This window comes from Cnephaeus nilssonii (genome assembly GCF_951640355.1).
Source record: "Cnephaeus nilssonii genome assembly, chromosome: 3".
Taxonomy (NCBI): domain Eukaryota; kingdom Metazoa; phylum Chordata; class Mammalia; order Chiroptera; family Vespertilionidae; genus Cnephaeus; species Cnephaeus nilssonii.
The window spans coordinates 101,450,370-101,472,438 of NC_137074.1; the positions used below are offsets into that span (position 1 = coordinate 101,450,370).

General features: G+C 43.2%; 1 protein-coding gene and 1 pseudogene across 6 annotated transcripts in view; both read left to right on the forward strand.

Moving 5' to 3' along the window:
• The first annotated feature begins 4,773 nt into the window (after positions 1–4,773).
• Positions 4,774–22,069, forward strand: part of USP25 (ubiquitin specific peptidase 25) — a 192,489-nt gene continuing 175,193 nt past the window's right edge. For 4 of the 5 annotated variants that reach the window (XM_079766497.1, XM_079766498.1, XM_079766500.1 and 1 more), the window contains exon 1: positions 4,774–5,212. In XM_079766497.1, coding sequence (XP_079622623.1) covers positions 5,168–5,212 — 45 coding nt within the window. In that variant the 5' untranslated portion in view covers positions 4,774–5,167. The remainder of the gene's footprint in view (positions 5,213–22,069) is intronic. The other variant, XM_079766501.1, reaches the window with a different exon arrangement.
• LOC307097235 (U2 small nuclear ribonucleoprotein auxiliary factor 35 kDa subunit-related protein 2-like) lies at positions 15,073–16,102 on the forward strand (annotated as a pseudogene). Its single transcript has one exon. The product of its transcript is annotated as a U2 small nuclear ribonucleoprotein auxiliary factor 35 kDa subunit-related protein 2-like (transcript).

The window sequence follows — 22,069 nt, forward strand, 5'->3', positions numbered from 1 at the left end:
GGTGACTCGGCAATCAGGGGAAAGTGACACCCCCATCACACCTCTGCTGCTGCCACTGCCGGCAGCACAAGCCTCGGTCGGCCCTGGTTACCTGAGCCTTGGGCAGCCCTGGGCGGCTGGGCAGCCACCATCCGAGGCTTGCCTGTGCCGTAGGCCAGCCCTGGGCGGCTGGGGGGCTGAGGGGACTGGGGGACTCTGGAGGCAGGCACATGGAGCTGAGGGGATTGGGCTCCGCCATCTTGTGGCTGTGGGCGCCACCATCTTTGAGGGCATGGCAGTCAATTAACATATTCCCTCCTTATTGGCTGTGGGCGCCGCCATCTTTGTGAGGGTGTGATGGTTAATTAGCATATTCCCTCTTTATTAGATAGGATAGTTGCCAGAACCACAAAGCTGTCCATTTGGAATGAGACATGCACTCAAAAGCATAAATAAGCTTGTTTTCTCTCCTTCATGGCTTCCCATTGAATTTAATAAGCATTTATTTTGCATGTATCAGGCAAATAGTACTCTTACAAGTGCTAATCTATGAACACCTATCATTAAATGGTGCCATTGTGATATCATAGAGAGCTCCTCTTTGAATAATTGCTTAGGGTTTCCTTATTGGTGGGAAAAAATTATTCCAGAATGTCAATACATCTAAGGAAGGAAAATAATTCTTATTCTCCTTAAAGTAGAATTAAGAACCACTCTTTTGTTGCGGAAATTATTCAAATCTACCTTATGAATTGAATGTTTCTTATTTGTATCTTACAAATGTGCTTTAGCAAAGTATTAGATTCTTGGTCCAGAAATGGATTTTCAAACCTTTTCTAAACAAAGAGAAATGAATAGTTTTAAATAAACTTTGTAAAAAATAGTCCACGTTGGACTATTTTTCATATATAAGACATTATACTGAATATTATAAGAAACATAATTTTGACCCAAAATAGAAAAATAGTCTTGGTATTAAAAACTAAATTTAAAATTTTATATGAAATCTATCACTTTATGTGTTCCCCTGAATGTCAATAATCCAGAGGAAAGCAGTAGTTTAGGAATTATTAAATAGTATTCCTAGGCTATTATTCCAACAACTATACATATAAAGGCTGATTCATGAATAGCAAAACTGACATTGTGACAAATTTTTAAAATGCATTAGAATACCTGGCAATGGGTTTTATGTGTAAATTTATCTTAAATTCTCAAATTTCCATTTTCTATTCATTTTAATTGTACTCTTTCTAAAAGAGACTACCTATAAGGAAACTTGAAATTGCCTTCTCAAAGTTCTCCAAAATAACAATTATGGTAAAAAAAATTAAGTAGGAAACCATCAGATGTAAATTGGAAATGAATGACCAAAGTGGGCAAGTATAACTACCCTATAAAGAGCTTTATTTCATAATCCTCTCTAATAAAATGGCAATATGCAAATTAACCACCACTCCGCTACATAAGCCACGCCCACCAGCCAAGCCACGCTCACCAGCCAATCAGGGCAAGTATGCAAATTAACCCCAATCCAAGATGGCTACAGCCACAGAGAGCAAGGTTTCCCAGGTAACAGAGCAAGCCAAGCTTTCCATAGCTGTTGCAGGCCTAAGCCTCCACTCAAGCTACAAAGTTTCAATTATAGAAGGTAAACAAATTCAAACAAATGGTGGCAGAATGGAGCTTGAGAGAGCAGGCCAGGGTTGCCGGTGGCAACAGGGGAAGCAAAGCTTTCCGCACACCCTGGCCGGGCTCACCCGCTTAAGGCTACAAAGTTTCAATTGTAGAAGGTGAATTAACTGCCACAGAAATGGCTGCCGCCCCAGGCTACAAAGTTTCAACTGTAGAAGGAAAATAAATTCCAGATACCAGGGCCTCCCCTTGGGTTGCCAGGAGGCGTGCCGGCCTGCAAACTATCACAGGCCCCTCGCTCAGGCCACCCCACACCCCAAGGGAACCCCCACCCTTATCTGTGACACCCTTCAGGGCAAACCAGCTGGCCCCCACCCGTGCACCAGGCCTCTATCCTATCTAATAAAAGAGTAATATACAGATTGATCATCACTGCAACACACAATATAGCTGCCCCCATGTGGTCAAAGATCCTGCCCCCATGTGGACACAAGATGGCCACTACAAGATGGCCAGCAGGAGAGGGCAGTTGGGAGGCACCCGGCCTGCAAGGGAGGGCAGCTGGAGGTGATCAACTCTGCAGGAGAGGGCAGTTAGGGGTGACCAGGCTGGCAGAGGAGGGAAGTTGGGGGCAAACAGGCTGGCAGTGGAGCAGTTAAGCATCAACCAGGCTGGCAGCGGAGTGGTTAGGGGGTGATCAGGCTGGCAGGCAGAAGCGGTTAGGGGCAATCAGGAAGGCAGGCAGGCAAGCAGTTGGGAGCCAGCAATCCTGGATTGTGAGAGAGATGTCCGACTGCCCGTTTAAGGCTACAAACGGGCAGTCGGACATCCCTCCAGGAGTCCCAGATTGGAGAGGGTACAGGCTGGGCTGAGGGACAACCCCCCGCCATGCACGAATTTCGTGCACCGGGCTTCTAGTTATTTAATAAGCACCAGAAGATAATTTTTTGGTGGAACTAAAAAAATTTTACCCAGAGAAACACATTGGAAAATTCTTGAAACTAATCTTTAGGATCTGGCAATGTCTTTTGTAAACCACAGTACTAGATTTTTATGTTTGATTTAACTTTATTCTTCCTCTATTGGGGGAGGGGTAATCCTCACCAGAGGTTATTTTTTCCATTGATTTTTAGAGAGAATGGAAGGGGGGAAGGAGGAAAGAAAGAAAGAGAGAGAGATGGATAGGTTGCCTCCCACTTGTGCCCTGAATGGAGCCTGCAATCCAGGCACCTGCCTTGACTAGGAATAGAACTTGCGACTCTTCCTTGTGGCTGACACTCTAACCACCGAGCATAACCATCCAGTGCTAGATTTAACTTTCTTAAACTCAAATATCATGAACCTGATAGATTTTCTTTTTAAATCTAGAATGCAGAGAAACAGGAAGTTGATATGTTGAAAAGAACTTTGCTCTTTAAATGAGGAAAAATCGATTCCATTATGCCTTCCTGGATGAGTCATTCTCTGTGCATTCTATCAGAACTGTTGCATTATTTCTAAAATCCTGGGTTTCCAACCATCTCACATATTTTGAAATTCTTCTGGTAAAGACATAAGATATCAATAAAATAAAATAAAATTTGTAATTTGTCAAAATCAAATGATCAAAAAATATGAAGAAACGAGGAAAAGATCTCAAAAGGTGTTTGAAGATAATCTAAGGTGCAAAAACGGTTGTAATGTACACAGATTTGTTACAAAGCCCTAAGTGTTACTTGACCTATGACCTATACATATAAAAGCCTAAGCAACCATTAAGACAGGACAACTGGCTGGTAGCTATGACGTGCACTAGCCACCAGGGGGCAGATGGCTCAATGCAGGAGCTGCCCTCTGGTGGTCAGTGTGCTCCCACAGCCAACCTACGGTGGGTGGACAACCTCCCATGGTCTCTCCCCCTAGCTGACGGGCCCTGTTTGCCCTGATTGGTACTGGGCGAGTTGGCCCGATTGGCCCCAATCACCGGCCAGGCTGAGGGACCCCACCCATGCACGAATTCGTGTACCGGGCCTCTAGTTATTAAATAACACCAAAGAATATTTCAATGATCATTTACCAAGTTTGCTTTTCTTCTCAACAGATTAAAAATTATACCTGGACTTGCATATGTGTGTATTGAATTTGTGATAATATGCACTAATTATTCCACCCCTTCCAGGTTAGCGCCTAAAACACAAGATATATTTAAGGATAGAGATTGCTTTCCCCTTGTTAGGTTTTTCTTTAAAATTATATATAGGGTATCTTCCCAAAATGCATATACACTTTGAATAATTATTACTTTCAAAAGGTTAAAACTGAAAAGAAAGAAACATCAGTTGAGCTACCAGAAAAAAAATGTGTGTACATCTTTTTGGGACACCCTCCATGCAGAGTGGTTAATTGATAGTTTGGCAATTGGGATATTAGAACAATGTAGCATTTAGACAGTGATGCTTTTGTAATGTTGTCTGTTGTACAGACCATAATTCATTTATATAAAATCTTCGGGAAATAAACTATTTCTCCAGAGCCTAGCAGTGACCGGCACATGTTTGAATGAATGAAGCAGACGGAGAATGTCAATATTAATTTATGTAATGATTAGTAAAGAAAAAAAGGACATTCTAGCAGAAGGTCTTCTGTCCACTGTTTGCTTATAATTCATTCTTGTCTTTTCCCTTCGGGAAAAGTTTTTTGCTTGGGAAATTCCTAGAAGGCAAAGACAGAGGACGGAGACTTAGACAAGAGAAGGGGTTCGGGACTCACAATGGTTTTGGGACAGTGTTAGGGGGCCCAGAGGAAAATGTTTTGTCTCGTAGGAGTTGGGAGGCCGGCGATCCGACCAGTCCTGGCCCCGGAGGAAAGCAGCCCTCCGGCCTCGGCTTGGAATTTCGCGCAGCCCAGCGCTGCGGCCGCGTAACCTGCGGCGGAGGCGGCTCCAAGGCCCGGCCTGCGGGGCGCGCCCGCCCTTCCCGGAGCGCGGGGCCCGCGCCGGCGGCCGGGAGCCGGGGCCCGGGGCGGGACTCGGAGACGGCCCCGCCTCGCCCCGCGGCCCCGCGGGTCACAATGTAGGGTTAGGCGGCGGCGGCGGGCGGGGCTCGGCGGGGGCGGAGCCGCCGGGCAGGGGCGGTGCCGGTAGTTGGGGGCGGGGAGGGGAGGCGGACGCGAGCGGGAGGAGGACAGCGCCATTCCGGCCGGCCGCTCCCTCCGGTCCCTCTTCCTTCCCCGCAGTGGCCCGCGGGCGCCCGCGAAGGAGCGGAGCGAGCGCGTGACGCGGCCCGGCTAGCCGCGCCCTCCCGCCCCGCCGCCCGCCGCCCATGGCCCGGGCCGCGCCGGCCCCCCGCGCCGAGCCGTGAAGCCGCCTCCGTGGCCCTCGCAGCCCGCGCCTCGCCGCCCGCCCGCGGTGCCCGCGCACCCCGGCCGCCATCACCTCCGCGCCTGGCTGGCGGGGGCGCCGTCCGCGGCCGTCCGCGCCGTTCCCCGGAGCTCGGCGGAGGGTGGCAGCCGGGGCCGGCCGCGGGGCGAGGAGCCGGACGCCGCCGCCGGGGTCGCCGCCGGCGCCGCGGGGGCCATGACCGTGGAGCAGAACGTGCTGCAGCAGAGCGCGGCGCAGAAGGTGAGAGCCCCCCGCCGGCGTGGCCCGGCCCGCGCCCCCTTCCGACGGGCTGCCCGCCCCCGGCCCCCCGCCCGGCCCCCGCCCTCGCTCCCTCTCCGCCACCCACTGCCCCTGCCCGTTGCCTTTCGGGGCGTCGCGCCCGGTGCCGGCCGCCCGTGGAAGCGGGGTGTAGGGAGCGGGTCGCAGTCCGCTTCCTTCCTGCCCATGGTGGTCCTGTAACTAACGGTGCGGGGTATTGACTGAGAGCGGCCCGCACATTCCTGCAGTCCTCTGTGTGGCTTCTTCCTTAAGCTTATTCTCCTTTTAAAAAACAAACCAGTTGTCATTCCTGCTGAGCTGTTTGTATTGCGAAGGTAGGAGCCTTCCAGGCCTGCTGTTGTGCGGAGGGTCCCCGTCAGAATGGAATTGCCTGCCTTGCGCTTGCGGGGCAGGTGCGTTTACCAGGTGGACTCTGCGTCCAAGTAGAGGATTTGGTCGTTCCCCTTCCCTCTCCAGTTTCTTTCTTTTTCCTTCTTTTGTCCCCTTATCTGAGCATAGGAACTGTCCCTGAAGACAGGAAACCTTTCTGGCCCTGTTTATGTCAGGAATCTTTTGTCCCCTAAGTTTGACCTTGTTCCACGGTTCACCCTCGACTCTGGCCTCAGTCACACATTCAAATGGTCCCCTAAGTAAAATAAAAATAAATCCATCTATGTTTGTGAAGCTCCAGCTCTTTTATAGTCAGTCGTGAGAGACGCTCTTTTTATTCTAGATTTTGCTTTCAGAATCTCAAGTGCACGATCGTGGCTCGAACTAGATCCTGAAGAGTAGTTGGCTATGCCTTATTTATTTTTTTTTTAAAGGGGGATCATTTGTGTGAGAAGCATTTTGGGTAAAAGGAAAGCATTGCTTTAGTCCTGTTGGAGTTACAGGGATAACTTGGCTTTGTGAGCAGCTGCCAAAGATGTGTGTGGTTCCTCTGGGGGAGTAATAAATGCCCCCCCCCCCCCCTGTCGTAGTTTTGGCATAGTTATCCTACCTGTGCTTGGTTATAGAATGAGGCCTGCTGCCCTAAAATGGTCTATTTATATATTCACAGTATGCTAAGTTTTTGCTTTGAGATTGTTTTTAGAATTTTATGATAGTACTTGTAATTGAAGATGCTCAAGAATTTTGGAAAGCAAGGATAGTGCATTGTTATTTTAGGCTCTTTGGGAAAGTTCTTTTGTAACTCGTGTGTGTGATAGTTGACTGTTACTGGTAAATTTAGAAGGTTACTGCACACTGCTGTTTATTTACAGTGAAATAATTCTAGATTTAATACTACGAGTTTAGAACAGTTTATCTTCTAATCCCCCCTTTATTCTGTTTTGAATATCTTAAACTTTAGTTTAAGTGATAAAGTGCTAATACTTTCAACAGGATTTCGAGGTCATGTATACTAAGTAACATATAATAAGTTTGGTATCATTTTTGTTAATTCTTTTCAGTGTTGAATATTAAAGCCTATTTCAAAGTGGGAAATGTAGCTAATATTTTTTACATCTCTTAAATTTGAATAATGGCAAAAAGTTTGTTAAATTGATTTTGCCTAAGTACTTCTTTAAATAGAATCAGATAATACAGGTCTGTCTGGATCAGAGGTTTACACATAAAGTTGTAGGATTCAGAATCAAAATACTGAAAGTGATCTTGGCCATCAAGTCCAATTTCCTAGTTAATGAACCCTCTCTTACATAAAGAAAGTAGAAGTTAATTTAAAGTATTACAATTATGATGCTATTTTTAGTGTATATCAGATTATTTCATTGATTTTGGGGAATTTTTTTAGAGCACTATAATTTTATACTTTCATCATAGTATTTGTATTGTTTAAAAAACAATGTTTAATTTCTTTATTACTATACTATTACAGATTAGAGTTATTTAAAAAATATTTATATGGGTATGAATACTTTACACCACCTAATTCAAATAAATTGATAGATTTAAATCCACCAAACTAGCCCTGGCCGGTTTGGCTTAGTGGATAGAGCGTCGGCCTGTGGACTGAGGGGTCCCGGGTTCCATTCCGGTCAAGGGCACATGCCTGGGTTGCAGGCTCGATCTCCAGTTCGGGGAGTGCAGGAGGCAGCCAATCAATGGTTCTCTCTCATCATTGATGTTTCTATCTCTCTCTCCCTCTCCCTTCCTCTCTGAAATCAATAAAAATATATTTAAAAAAAGAAAAGAAAAAGATTCACACCCAAGCCTTCACTCCTTCATTTATAAGTGAGTGAATGAATGAATAAATAAATAAATAAATAAATAAACCCACCAAACTAGTAACTAGGAAATGGACTTCAAGCTAGCAACTAGGAAGTGAACTTCATACTTTAGAAGAAACAAAAGTGAAACTTTTTGTTTTCTCTTTGAAACTTTATGATCAGTAAAAGGAGAGTGGTTTAGTGCACATTGCACAACCAAAATTTTAGTCTATTTTCTGCTCTCAAAAAAATTGTGTGTGTATGCACTTGTATAACATTAGTTTTATGTAAAATAGCTATATTCTGGTGATTAGAACAGTTCCCAATATTTTCAGTATTCTTTTTTTGTCATCCAGAGGATAATCAGTGATAATCTTTAAAAAAATTTTTTTTAAAGCAGCACAACACAAAACTTTCATAGCTCTTTGTTTACCTACAGAGTAGCTTATCACTGTTTAATGTAACTCAAGAGTCTGTCTTTTCCTCTGATGTGTTATTTGCTTGATGCTGAAGTTTGTCCATACAGATATTTAGGAAATGGGATACAATTGCAGAGAGCTACTTTTCTGAGGTGTAGATGATACAGGTGAGGTGGAGGCAGATTAGATACAGTTAAATTCTGTCATTTGGTCTTGAAGATGTATCTTAAGCCTTTATACTTGATATTTTTCTAAGTGTAGTATCTTTAGATCTCAGAAATTTGATACATAGATTCAGATCTAAGTGAGGATTCTTTAGGGCAGCAATAGAAGGCGAAGGCTTCTTCCCAGAAACCAAATTAAGTTGTGAAGCGAGCTGAATATTATTTACGTTATATGCATCCGTCTGAGTTGAATAAAATGTAAGGTTCATAAGGGCAGGTATATTGGCTGTTGGTATCACTGTAGAGCTTATAATAGTTCCTTGCATGTAGTAGGTTTGAATAAATATTTGATGGTGAAATAAGAGTGTTTTCTAAAAGGGATGCAAGTGCAGTAGTTATTTTAATTTCCTAACTGAATCTCAAGATTTAACATTATGAGAAACAATGAAAGTTCGAACCAGACAATTGTTGTAATATAGGCAGTGTAGTGAAAAGACAGTATGATGTGGGTAGGATCTAAATCACCTTTCTAATACCTTGGGCAAATCATTAAATGCCTCTGAATCATCTTTTAAAGCCCCAAAGTTAGTATGATTAGACACCTTTTTTATATCTGAGTGTTTAGTAGATATAAGCATGCATTTATTCCAGATAGAGGGAGGATTAAAGAAGAAATAGTAGAGGATGGAGGAAGAAGGAATCTTATGGATCAACAATCAATTTTCAATTAATTACATGGGTGTTAGGTGGGAAGGATGTCACAGATTAACCAAATTAAGAGTTAAAACAAAATTTAAGAAAGAATACAAACTGGATTCAGGGTAAATTTCTTAGATAAAGTCATGTAGTATTTTCTCATTTAGGTATCATCTAAAGTTACAAAAATACAAACAGCATTTCAAGGTACAGTTAACATTATATAAATCACTGTAAACATTACGTAAAATGAATATTCTTTAGTACTAAATAGTTGCTTATCTTGTTATTAGGGTAAGACTTGGTTTGGGTAGAGAGGTAAGGATCCAGCTGCTTTATTCCCTTCTTATCCTTTTCTTTCTCACCTAATTTAGATTTGTATACTAACATTGTATCCAGCTTCTTTTATGAATTCTCATCAGTTCTAATAAACATTTGATGGATTTTCTTCAGTATTGTATGTTGACAGTTACTGTTTTATTGCTTTAGCTAAGATTACAGAATGCTACTAGGATTAATGTTAGTTTCTATTATGTATTGTTTTATGATATGGAAATTTCCTTACAGTTCGAGTTTTTAAAATGTTTTGCAATCAGATTTAGGATGTTGATTCTATCAAGTTTATTTTTTTCTTCTTCAACAACTGATTTTATGTGTCAAGAATGTTGGAATAAATAACATATATGGAATGTTTACTATGTACCTAAGGAATTATGCTAAGAGTTTTTTAAACTTTGTTTTGTAATATTTAATCTTCCCAACCACCTTATTAGATGAGCACTATTTTTCCCCTTCTTGTTGTGATTGAGGCAACAGTATTAGAGAAGTTAAGAACTAGAGCAACATTTCATTGTGATTGTGTGTTTAAACTCAGAGTCAGCAGGTTCAATAGCTCCTGCTCTTAACCATTATGCTTTCTGATAAAATCTCCTTTAGTCATGATACCTCCAAATTCATTGTACTATATTTTAACCTAGAATTTGGTATCTGTATTCTTACATGAGCTTGGTTACACAGTTTACTTTTGTATATATGGGCTCCTAATGGAAGATTAGATCATAAAATCATTAGAAAGTTTTTTGTGTTTTTCTGTGCTTTGGGAATTGTTTACTTTAGGATTAGGTTAAAACCTTTAAAATTGGTGGTATTAAATGATTATTTGTCATTCACCCTAATACTTGTTATTTTGAAGTTTTGATGACTATAACAATACTAGAGGCCTGGTGCATGAAATTCATGCATGGGGTGGGGGGGGGGTGGTGTGTCCCTGAGCCCAGCCTGCACCTTCTCCAATCTGGAACCCCTCAAGGGATATCCGACTCTTGGACATCCCTCTCACAATCCAGGACTGCTGGCTCCCAACCGCTCGCCTCCCTGCCTGCCTGATTGCCCCTAACCGCTTCTGCCTGCCAGCCTGATCACCCCCTAATCACTTCCCTGCCAGCCTGACACCTAACTGCTCCCCTGCTGGCCCAGTTGCCCCCAGCTGCCCTCCCCTGCTGGCCTGGTCACCCCCTACTGCCCTCCCCTGCAGGACTGGTTCCCCCCAACTGCCCTCCCTCCGTTGCAGGCCTGGTCCCCCCCAACTGCCCTCCATCCACTGTAGGCCTGGTCCCCCCCAACTTCCCTCCCTCCCCTGCAGGTCTGGGTCCCCCCCAATTGCCCTCCTCTACAGGTCTGGTCGCCCCCAACTGCCCTCCTCTGCAGGCCTGGTCTCCCCCAACTGCCCTCCTCTGCAGGCCTGGTCTCCCCCAACTGCCCTCCTCTGCTGGCCCGGTCAACCCTAACTGCCCTCCCCTGCTGGCCTGATCACCCACAACTGCCCTCCCCTGCAGGCCATCTTGTGGTGGCCATCTTGTGTCCACATGGGGGCGGCCACCATCTTGTGTGTTGGAGTGATGGTCAATTTGCATATTACTCTTTTATTAGATAGGGTCACAATGACCATTTTGTTACAGAAAGTTTTAGATAAGCTTTCCAAATTTTTATTATCTTTTAGATTTTCTACTTCTTCCAGTTCAACTTTAAGACTGTTTATAGATTCAGGTTATATTTCATTTAGGTTTACATATATATTAATCTGATCCTTTCTCTTAAATCTATGTATATTTTGATGGATCCCTTTCTTTTTTCTTTAATAATTCTACCTTTCTACTCATTCAGGTGGTTATTGTTACTTTTATACTTGAATTCACATTTAGTGAATTTTTAATCATGTTTAATAACAAAAAGCATTTTGGATTGTGGATTTTCATCTGATTTAGTTTTAGTTTTGACCTTATTTATTTATTTTTTCATTACTTAAAAGATTGCTTTTTGTTTACTTTCCAAGATGTTGCATTTTAAAAATTATTGATTTTTAGTTTTGACGCATTATTTAAAAAACATGATTAGTGATGGTTTTAGAAATTTATTAAGATGTTCTTATGACTGCGTATATGTGAGGTTTTAATGAGCATATGAAAAGGATGTGTATTCTTTGAAAGTTATAGAGTTATATATATATATTAATGAGCACTTATAGTGTGATTTGAATATCTACTTTGTCTTAAATTCTGGGAGATGTTGAGGTCTTAATGTAATTTCATCAAATTCTCTATGTATTTTTAATGGATCTAATCCACATTTGTTTGTATTTGCTGGTCAATAGTAAAAGTTTATGATTTACATATATGGTGATAACTAATAAATTTAATATTTTGTTGTCATTTGAGTTCCCATATATTAGCCATATTTTTCCATTCAGTTTTGGTGTATTGATCAAGCTTCATTGTATCAACTTTCCTACTCTTGCCTCTTTATTCTATAACTAGAGGCCCGATGCACAAAGAATCATGCAAGAATGGGCCTTCCTTCCCCTGGCTGCCGGCACCGCCTTCGCTCCGGCCGGAGCTGCCTTTCTGCCTTTGCTCCGGCTCGGAGCCGCCTTTGTGCCTTCCCACGCTGCCCAGAGGCCCGGAGCTGCTGGGGCAGTGCGGAACGCCTGTGTCGTCATGGCGACGACGCAGGTGTCCCGCCCCGCCCCCAACCACTCAGCGCCTGTACATGCAAATTAACCCACCATCTTTGTTGGCTTAATTTGCATACTCACCCCTGATTGGCTGGTGGGCGTTGCGAAGGTATGGTCAATTTGCATCTTTCTCTTTTATTAGTGTAGATGATTTGAAAATCTTTCTAATTTTTTCTCTTTTAATTTTAAACCAGTTAAGCATGTATTTTTCTGAATGTCAAAAATCAATAATTGATATTTCTTCCTTTCCTCTAATATCAATAAGATAAGACTTTTTAGCATTTAAAAAAAATATATTTTATTGATTTTTTACAGAGAGGAAGGGAGAGGGATAGAGAGTCAGAAACATCGATGGGAGAGAAACATTGATCAGCTGCCTCCTGCACACCTCCTATTGGGGATGTGCCTGCAACCAAGGTACATGCCCTTGAACAGAATCGAACCCTGGGACCTTTCAGTCCGCAGGCCGACACTCTTTCCACTGAGCCAAACCAGTTAGGGCAAGCATATTTTTTATTTACAACATTCCTGATTTTATTGGGATAATGTCGAATTATAATTCTAAGTGATACCCTTTTACATTTTTTAAGGTATACCTTAAGTGAAAAATAATACTTGTATTACAGACACATTAGTAGTTAATTTGTTTTTTTTTTTAAGATTAGGTATTTACTTTTACTTTTAACTATTTTTTTCTGTATAGCATAATACTACTTGATCTTACCTTTTAAGTTTCGTGTGTGTGTGTGTGTGTGTGTGTGTGTGTGTATCTTTTTAACAGCCCTGCCTAGGATTTTTGATCTGAAAATTATAGTGTTCTTCTCAGGAAAAATGTATTTTAAAATTATTGCTCCTACTCTGTTAATTGTTTTCTCCATCTGTAACTACATTATTTGCATGTTAGATATCATTTATCTCTCTTGCTTCAAATTTTATTTTATAACTAGAGGCCCAGTGCATGATTAAATCATGCACGTGTAGGGTCCCCTAGGCCTAACCTGCCATCCAGGCCATATCCACTGCCCTGCAAAGCCTAACACGCTCCGCGGACACTGCTGGCAGCCTGCTCCCCGCTTTTGATGGCAGGGAGTCCGCTGGTGCTGGAGCGGACACACAGCTCCCCGCTTTCGCTCCCCGCTTTTGATGGTCCGCAGCAGGACGTGGGCTCGCTGCCCCAGAGGCCCCTTCTGTGCCGCAGCACAGCCAAGGCGCAGACGCTGAGCTTGTGCCGCCGCTGGCGACGCGAGCTCAGTGTTCCGCTGGCCCAATCGGCCACCCTGAGTCCCGCCCCCTGCGCCTCCCGCTGGCCCAATTGTGGGCGTAGCGGAGTGATGGTAATTTACATATTACCCTTTTATTATGTAGGATTTCTTTCTCTTGTACTGTATGTTGAGATAACTTTCTTAGCTTGGTTATCCAGATTATTATTTTTATAATGCCAATTTTCTATTTACTATCTCCTTAGGTGGTCAGATATTTTTTGGAGGGTTTCTGTAAATAATGTGCATTTAAGTTTGTTCTGAAGTGCACAGAATTGAATTAATCACAAACATTGGTTCATGATCAGCTGTACATGAAAATATTTCATTTATTTACGAAATTACTTATTGTCAATAATAAGCCCATATAAACCCATACTTAAAAGCTAGAACTTTGAAAGTAACCTATATGTAAGCCCCTTTATCCCACTTCTCTTGTTTTCATAAGAGATTGTAATCATCTTGAATCCTGTTTTCATTCTCCTTTAATTTCTTTTTTATTCCATCTCTCTGAATTCTTGAAGGTATATGTTTTTATTTTAGTTGTTTTAAATTTAGGAACTTTTCCTCACCTTGATATCTAAAAGATACTCATCCATCTTGAAAGATTAACGTCGGTGGTGCATGGGCAGGCTAAATAACAATCTCAGATGGTGAATAAGAAAAACTGAATTTATTTAAAGAAAAGGAGATGGGGATATCCAAAGGGAGGGGCTACACAGCACCGAGTCAAGGGGTATTAGGTTGATTATGGCAGCAAAAACTTACTTAGGACAGCAAAACAAGGAAGGTGCATAGAAGAAGTAACAGGGGAGCCTAGGCTGGGCTGAATAACTCTCTGAGAAGTCAGAGAAAAGGGGACCTTGGAATCAGGTTCAGGGCCGCTGCCCGTTGCTCCCCTGGTTGCAAGTCTCTTGGGGTTCCTTAGAGAGGAGAGGGGGGAAGGAAATGGTGCTGGGTAGCACGCACATTGGGTCCTTCAACCTGAGTGTATTTATCTCTCTTTTGCAAGTAGAAATCTTAGGGGAGCTCTCAGGGGAGGGTCTTACTCATAGCTCTCCAGGCATGTTCTTTCAAAGGGTCATTATTTGATGCAGCTGGTCCTGAGGCAGCCATGGAGTCACTTGTCTGGTTTTGCTGCTTTTGTGGGTCTGGAGCTAAAATACCACTGAGGCCTAGATGTTATCTTTAGGGAGGAAAAGGTCAGGGGGTCTAAACCTCATGACCAGCGATATGCAAGATCCAGGGTCCAACCCGCATGACCAGTGATATACTAGGGGCGATAGGTTACCTTGGGTACGAGGTTCTTGTTTTCCAGTTTTGCCCCTTGTTAGGCATACAGGGCTTTCTGCGCTGGTGAGTTTCTGTCCACTGGCTCGTTGTCCTTGCTATGCTCATGTCTGTCTAACTGCCATAACACATATTTTCTATTAAGTGTTTTTAAAGTTATGTTTGCAACATTTCAACCTTATTTCATTTGCACTTAGTTTTCATATCTGGAGTGAGGTAAGGACCCAATTTAATGTTTAGTATATATGATGTTTTTGTTGTCCATCTTACCTTATTGAAAAGTTAAATGCGCTCTCCCATTGAACTGGCATGCCATCTCTGTCATATACAAGACTTTATGTGAAATGCTCTTTTTCCCCTGTGTTATTTTGTTCCATCATTCATTTTGTGAATACTGTCCTGTCTTCATTGCTGTAGCGTCATTATAGTCTCTGTACTAGTAAAGTTAGCTTGCTTTTCTTCTTCCAAGGTGTCATGGTGCTTTATTCTTCCTTAGAAATTTTAGAATAATCATACAAAGTTCTGTGAGAAACCTTTGTTTGAGATTTTCTTTTTTATTAATTTCCTTGAATCCATAGACCAATTTGGCTTTAGTGACATCTTTATGATATTGAGTCTCTCCATGAACAGGATATACCTTTTTATTTAGGTCTTCAATATCTCTTATTCAGTTTATAATTTTAATTGTAGAATTCTTACACATTATTTGTTCTAGGCAGTTGATAATTTCTGATGACAATTATATGTGGTGCTTTAAAACATTTGTTGTTGTTGCTGGTGCTAGCAACTTGGTGGGGATGCTTCTGGACTTGAGCTGCAAAAAATACAGGGCGGCCCTGAGGAAGGAGAACCGAAAGAAATATGGATAGGAACTCGCTCGATTGAGAGACTCTGGAATCTGACAGAAGAAGGGGTAGGAAAGGAGGAATCTTCTATTGAACAAGAAGAGGAGGTGTTGAAGAGAGGCAAAAACAAAAACAAAAACAAAACAAAAAATCATGAGTGGTTGCTGCGGGAGCAGAAGGCTCAGGAAGAATTCAGAATAAAGAATGAGGAGGAAGAGGCACCCAAAAAACAGCAGGAAGAACAGGAGAGAATAAAGGAAGAGTGAGAAGAGCACAGAAAAGTGAAAAAGGAGGAGGAGCAGAAGCTGCAGGAGGAGAGAAAGTGGAGGCTGTGAGAAGGTGCGGGGGTGGCTGAAAATGAGCTGGGAAATAGAGCCATGTGGCAAAACTCAGAACCACGCAGGGACTGATGAATAATGAAGAAAGATCTAGCTAACTGTCCATTCTACAAAAAAACGGGAGCTTGCCGTTTTGGAGGTAGAGGTGTTCACTGAAACACAGTTTCCAACACCGAGCCCCACGCTTCCTATCAGAAGCCTGTTTACAGTATTTGGTGTGGAGCAGTGCGGCCAGGAGGGCAGCAGGAGGAGGGCACGCGGTTCCTGGACTAATTCGAGGATGTGTCTCCCCTCCTCCCCCCAGTTCCAGAATGTGGGGAAGGTGATCCAGTTCCAGGTCACCTGCAGCGTGGAACTGCATCTGAGGGGCAACGTGTGTGTGCAGTACTGATGGGAAGAAGAAAGCAGAGTGACCCTTTCTCTGTTTAAAGGACCTTGGTATGCAGGACGGTAGCTTCAGTGCGAGTTCTGCCCCGTGACCCGGTGGAAAAGGGCAAATACAGCAGTGCCCAAGAGGGAAACACAACTTTCTTCACGTGTTCAGAAATCCCAACAATGAATTTTGGGAAGCTAATAGGGACTTGTCTCCTGATGGGTTTGGTTCTCTCTTTGGTAAGAACTCACAGAGGAAAAGTATCACATGATCTCACTTGTGGAATATAATGAACAACATAAACTGATGGGGAAAAAAAGGAACTAGAGACATAGAAACATCAAACAGACTGTCAAACCCCAGAAGGAAGGCAGGGGAGGGTGTGAGGGGGGGGTAAGAGATCAAGCAAAGGACTTGTATGCATGCATATAAGCATAACCAATGGCCACAGACTGTTGGGGGTTGAGGGCATGTGCTGGGGGGTAGGAGCGGCCAGGGAGAGGTCAATGGGGGAAAAAAGGAGACATATGTAATACTTTCAACAATAAAGAATTAAAAAAAGAAAAGAAAAAGAACTCAGAGAGGAGAGGACTGTGGCAAGCCCAGAAGTGGAAGCCTCAGTCTGGCCCGTTTCTGCAGAAGGAATGGAGAAGCTGAGGTGGAAAAGGAGAAGTAGTCACAGGGCTAAGAAATCTCACAGACAGACACACAGCACAAAGTGGTGAAAGACACAGTTCAGGAAGTAGAGAAAGAAAAAGGCACTGCAGGGGGTGTGGGGGGGTGGGGCAGCCAGAGCCGAGCCCAGACCCTTCTAGGTCTAGGAGTTGAGGTGGGAGGGGGTCAGGTAGTAGAGACAGAACTGTTGATAGTCCCAAATCTAAATAAACCGATTTTATACATATATATACACACACATATATATATTTGTTGTTTGTTACTGGTATGTACAAATGCAACTGACCATTAACCTTATATCCTGCCACCTTGCTAAGCTTTTCTAGTTTAATACTTTTTTTAGCAATAATTTTGAATTTTTGTCTGTAAAAGATTATATGCATAAGTCATGATGGTTTTATTAATTTACTTCCAATTTTTATGTCTGTAACTACATTTTTTCTTGTTGTACTAGGTAAGACCACTAATAAAGATTAATTAGAAGTGATGTCAGTGGATAATGTTTTATTGCTGATTTTAAAGGACAATTCTCTACTTTGGTACCTAATGTACTTCTAAAGTATTTACATGGGTTAGCTGTGCAAACATCTATAATAATAAAAGGGTAATATGCTAATTAGACCAGACATCATTCTGGACGTCCTTCTGGACAAAGCTGGGGCCGGAGGGGAGCCTGGGTCCTGGGTGCCTGCCTACGGCCAGAGGGAAGCCGGGGTCCCGGGTGCCAGAGGGAAGCCGGTGCCGGCAGCCAGGGGAAGGAAGGCCTACTCTTGCACGAATTTCGTGCATTGGGCCTCTAGTATGTTATAAAGAGGGTTCTGTTTCTAAAGAACTAAAGATTATTGTATTAAATTTTCATGCTTGCATATACATTTTCTTTTGTGTCCGAGTGCCTCTGTGAAAGTTTTCACTCCAGGCATGCTGGGGGTAGGGGGGAGATAGCTTGTTTGTCAGCCACTTCTCTGTCATCCTAGGTCTTTAGCCATTTTTTGGATGATTTAAAAATATTGGTGTGTACAAATCATTTCTGAAAATTTTTTTAAAAATGTGTGTGAAATAGCATATGAAACCTTATGTCTACTTTAAAGGAGTATAATAAAGATATTGCCATTTGTACTACCCGGACATGAAATCGAGTATCATCCTATTCTCGAAATTTCCTTTGTGCCTCACCCACACATTCCCTCCCTTCGATATCCCACGAGCTGCTATCTTGACTTTTTGAAGTTAATGTTCCTGTGATATAATTTACAAAAAATAAAATGAAGCCACCCATTTAAACGTGATTAATTAGATGAATTTTGGCATTTAGATAGTTCTGTCACTTGTGTCACCCTTCCGATTTAGTGTTCCCATTGTTCCTATTCCAGGTAACCGTTGATCTGATTTGTCTTGCTATAGATCAATTGTGGCTGTTTTAGGTCTTCACATAGGTGAAATCATAAATTTTTGTTGCTATTGCATTTGATAGTTTTGCTCAGTAAAATGTTTTTGATACTCAGCTATGTTGCATGTATTAGTAGTTTGTTTTTCTTTATTGCTGAGTAATATTTTAGATTAAATTTCAAAATATGTGTGAACATGAACCTGTTGGCGGACTTTGAGTTGTTCTCAGTTTGTGGCTCTTATGAATAATGTTGCTACAATGTACATTGTAAGCAGGCCTTTGAGTAGCCGTATTTGCATTTCTCTTGGGCAAATACTTAGGTGTATTTGTTACAAAATATTGCTAAATGGTTATTCAAAGTAGTTGTACTATTGTACATTCCCATCAGCAATGTATGAGAGTTCTAGTTGGTCTACATTTTCATGAACACTTATATAGCCACATTTTACGTTTTAGCCATTTTAATGAGTATGTTATGTTACCTCATTGTTTGATTAATTTGTTTTTTCCTGGTGACACAGTTTTGAACATTTTTATGTGCTCATTAGCCATTTTTTGGATGATTTTAAAATATTGGTGATTCTCATATATTATCCATTTATATTCTCACAGGATCAGCAATAACTATATCTATTTATTCTTTCAAGTCTGAAAATGGCTAAATAGCTAAAGATATTGCTAGAGGTAAAACATTATAGCAGCAAGTATTAATATGCTCACAAAGCAAAATAAACTGTATAATGTTTCTATCACTTAAAAAACTAACATCTGATGAAAGGGGTCACTGCTGAAGAATAAAAGCCCTTTATTTATTCATGCCTCAAACTAACATTACCTTAATTTCTTTGGTAATCAGTTGCACACACAGTAGAAATCTTTATGATGTATATTTTGTTCACAGGTTACAAAATACTTTCACACTGTAGTTGGTTTTGAAAGAGCTTCGAGGACTGATGGCGGGTGGGATGAACTGGAGTTGGGTGGTTGGTAAGCAGTAGGGCAGAGAAAGACATTTTTTCTTTTTTTTTCTCTCACAGTTTTTAGTCCATGTGAGAACAAGAAAGAAGTGCAGCCTGTTTTGAACTAGAACAGAAAATATTTACTATTTGCTGGGATTTTGTTGGTGCTGTTCAGCCTGGAAGTGGGTGAGAGGTCTGGTTAGCTGCAGAGCTGAAGGAGTGAGATCTTAAGTCTTCCCATAGGACTTTAGAGAAAGGTTTGGGGGCAGGACAAGGTTGAGGAAGAGGATCAAAAGAAGCAAGCAGCAGTCCCATGCCTCAGGTTTAAAATTCCCAGTTTGGGGAGGGAAGAAGCAGCTCTTTGCACAGGCCTCCTCGGGTAGTGGACACTCTTTTGTACCTCTTTAGGTTTCACCATACAGATTCTCAGAACTGACTTCCAGGCTTCTTTCCCAGTGGGGCCAGGACTTCAAGTCAGTGATAAGACTGTAGAACTGCCCTAGCTGGTTTGGCTCAGTGCATAGGGCATCAGCCTGCGTACTGAAGGGTCCCTGGTTCGATTCCAGTCAAGGGCACATGCCCGGGTTGTGGGCTTGATTCCCAATGGGGGTGTGTGTGTGCAGGAGGCAGTCCATCAATGATTCTCTTTCATCATTGATGTTTCTCTCTCTCTTCCCCTCTCCCTTCTCTCTGAAATCAATAAAAATATATTAAAAAAAAACAACAACCCTGTAGAACTAATAGAACTGACAATATTTCCATCCTTGCTGGTGACCTCAGAGGGAGGGCACCAGTGCATCTGAGCATGTGTGGCTGTGGCTGGATCGATGAAGGCAGCATATGAGATGGCTAGGGTGATTTCTGTGGTGTGCTCTGGGTAGGGGGCCCAGGCCTCTGGAAATTGGGATCAAATCAGCCACCTCAGTGCATAGAGTCCTGTATGAGGAGGTATGATCTTAGGACTCTATGAACATTAGTATTATTTGGTGTTGCCATTAGCTTACTCTTGGCCATCTTGGGGTTGGCTCAGGCAAACTCTAGCCTCGGGGTCTGCAGTTTTCAGATGGAAGCAGATCCCTTCTATGCATTCTTGGCTATGTGGTGGTATCAGGTACCTTTACACCCTGACACTGCCTAGAGAGCAGGTGGAGCGCTCTGGTTTAATGTGCAAAAGGAGGGGCTGATTGCCAGTTCCTCTGTTTATCCTCTTCTGTCTTAGGGTCTCAAGGGCTGTCTATGGGAGTGAAGGGCGCAGGGCTGTGGGAGGGGTGGTTGGCAGGCAGGGGTTATGGTGGGGAGGTACTGGCAACCTGCTGCCTCCATCTTTCCTTACTGGCCGTTTTTTATCTTCTATAGTCTATATCTTGCTATTGAGTTGTAGGAATTTATATATTCTGAACATTTCTTCTAGTATATACAAGAGGCCTGGTGCACAAAATTTGTGCACTCGCGGGGGCGGGGGGTCCCATCAGCCCGGCCTGCGCCCTCTCACAGTCCAGGAGCCCTTGGGGGATGTCTGACTGCCGGCTTAGGCCCGCTCTCTCTCCATGGGGAGCGGGCCTAAGCCGGCAGTTGGACATCCTTAGTGCTGCCACAGAGGGGGTGAGCCCGGCTTCTGGCTGAGTGGCACTCCCCCTTTGGGAACACACTGACCACCAAGGGGCAGCTGCTGCATTGAACGCTTGCCCCATGGTGGTCAGTGTGCATCATAGCGACCGGTCGTTCTGCCATTAGTCTGAAACCATCTCTCTGACATCCCCTGAGGGGTCCCAGATTGCGGGCCAGGCCGAGGGACCCCACTGGTGCACGATCGGGGCTGGGAGGGACATGGGAGGTTGGCCAGCTGTGGTGGGACTGCCGGAGGGCTCTAGGGCATGTTCAGCCCATCTTGCTCAGTCCTGCTTAGCCAGACCCCAGCAGCAAGCTAATCTACTGGTTGGAGCATCTGCCCTCTGGTGGTCAGTGCATGTCATAGTGACTGGTTGACCGGTTGACTGTCTGTACTCTGGTGGTCAGTGCACATCATAGCAAGCAGTTGAGCAGACTTAGCATATCATTAGCATATTACGCTTTGGTTGAATGGCCAACTGGACAACTGGACACTTAGCATATTAGGCTTTTATTATATAGGATTTTTTCTCTCAGTATGTAGCTTACTTTCATTTCATTTTCTTGTAAATTTCTGTGAAGTCAAAGTATTTTAACATTGGTATAGTTCATTATGCCATTTTTTCCTTTTAATATGCTTTAACCTAATATTTTTGAAGCTTGTCCACAAAAATTTTTTCCTATATTTTTGTCTAATATTAGAAAAAACACAAAAACTTTTACATTTAGGTCTGTGATCTACATGGAGTTTATTTTTGTGTGCTCCAAGGTGTAAGAGTCAAGGTTTATGTGAAATTAATGAACCTTATGTTGCATGCAGTTCAGTTATACTTCTATATGTGGCAGAACTTAATCATTCAACTGTTGACAAACTATTTATATTTTTATATATTTATGGACCATTGGTTTTTTTTTCTGTGACATTTGTATTTATTTCTCTTGGTTTTTTGGGGTGGGGGTTGTATTGTCCCTTTTTTATTTGAACGAGTTCTTTATAATCTTACTAGAAGCCCGGTGCACGAAATTCGTGCACGGCGGGGGGTTGTCCCTCAGCCCAGCCTGCACCCTCTCCAATCTGGGACTCCTGGAGGGATGTCTGACTGCCCGTTTAGGCCCGATCCTACCAGGATAGGGCCTAAACGGGCAGTTGGACATCCCTCTCACAATCCAGGACTGCTGGCTCCCAACTGCTTGCCTGCCTGCCTTCCTGATTGCCCCTAACTGCTTCTGCCTGCCAGCCTGATCACCCCTAACCACTCCGCTGCCAGCCTGGTTAATGCTTAACTGCTCCCCTGCCAGCCTGTTTGCCCCCAACTTCCATCTTCTGCCAGCTTGGTCACCCCTAACTGCCCTCTCCTGCAGGGTTGATCACCTCCAACTGCCCTCCCTTGCAAGCCTGGTCCCTCTCAACTGCCCTCCCTTGCAGGCCTGGTCCCTCACAACTGTCCTCTCCTGCTGGCCATCTTGTGGTGGCCATCTTGTGTCCACATGGGGGCAGGATCTTTGACCACATGGGGGCAGCTATATTGTGTGTTGCAGTGATGATCAATCTGTATATTATTCTTTTATTAGATAGGATAGAGGCCTGGTGCACGGGTGGGGGCCAGCT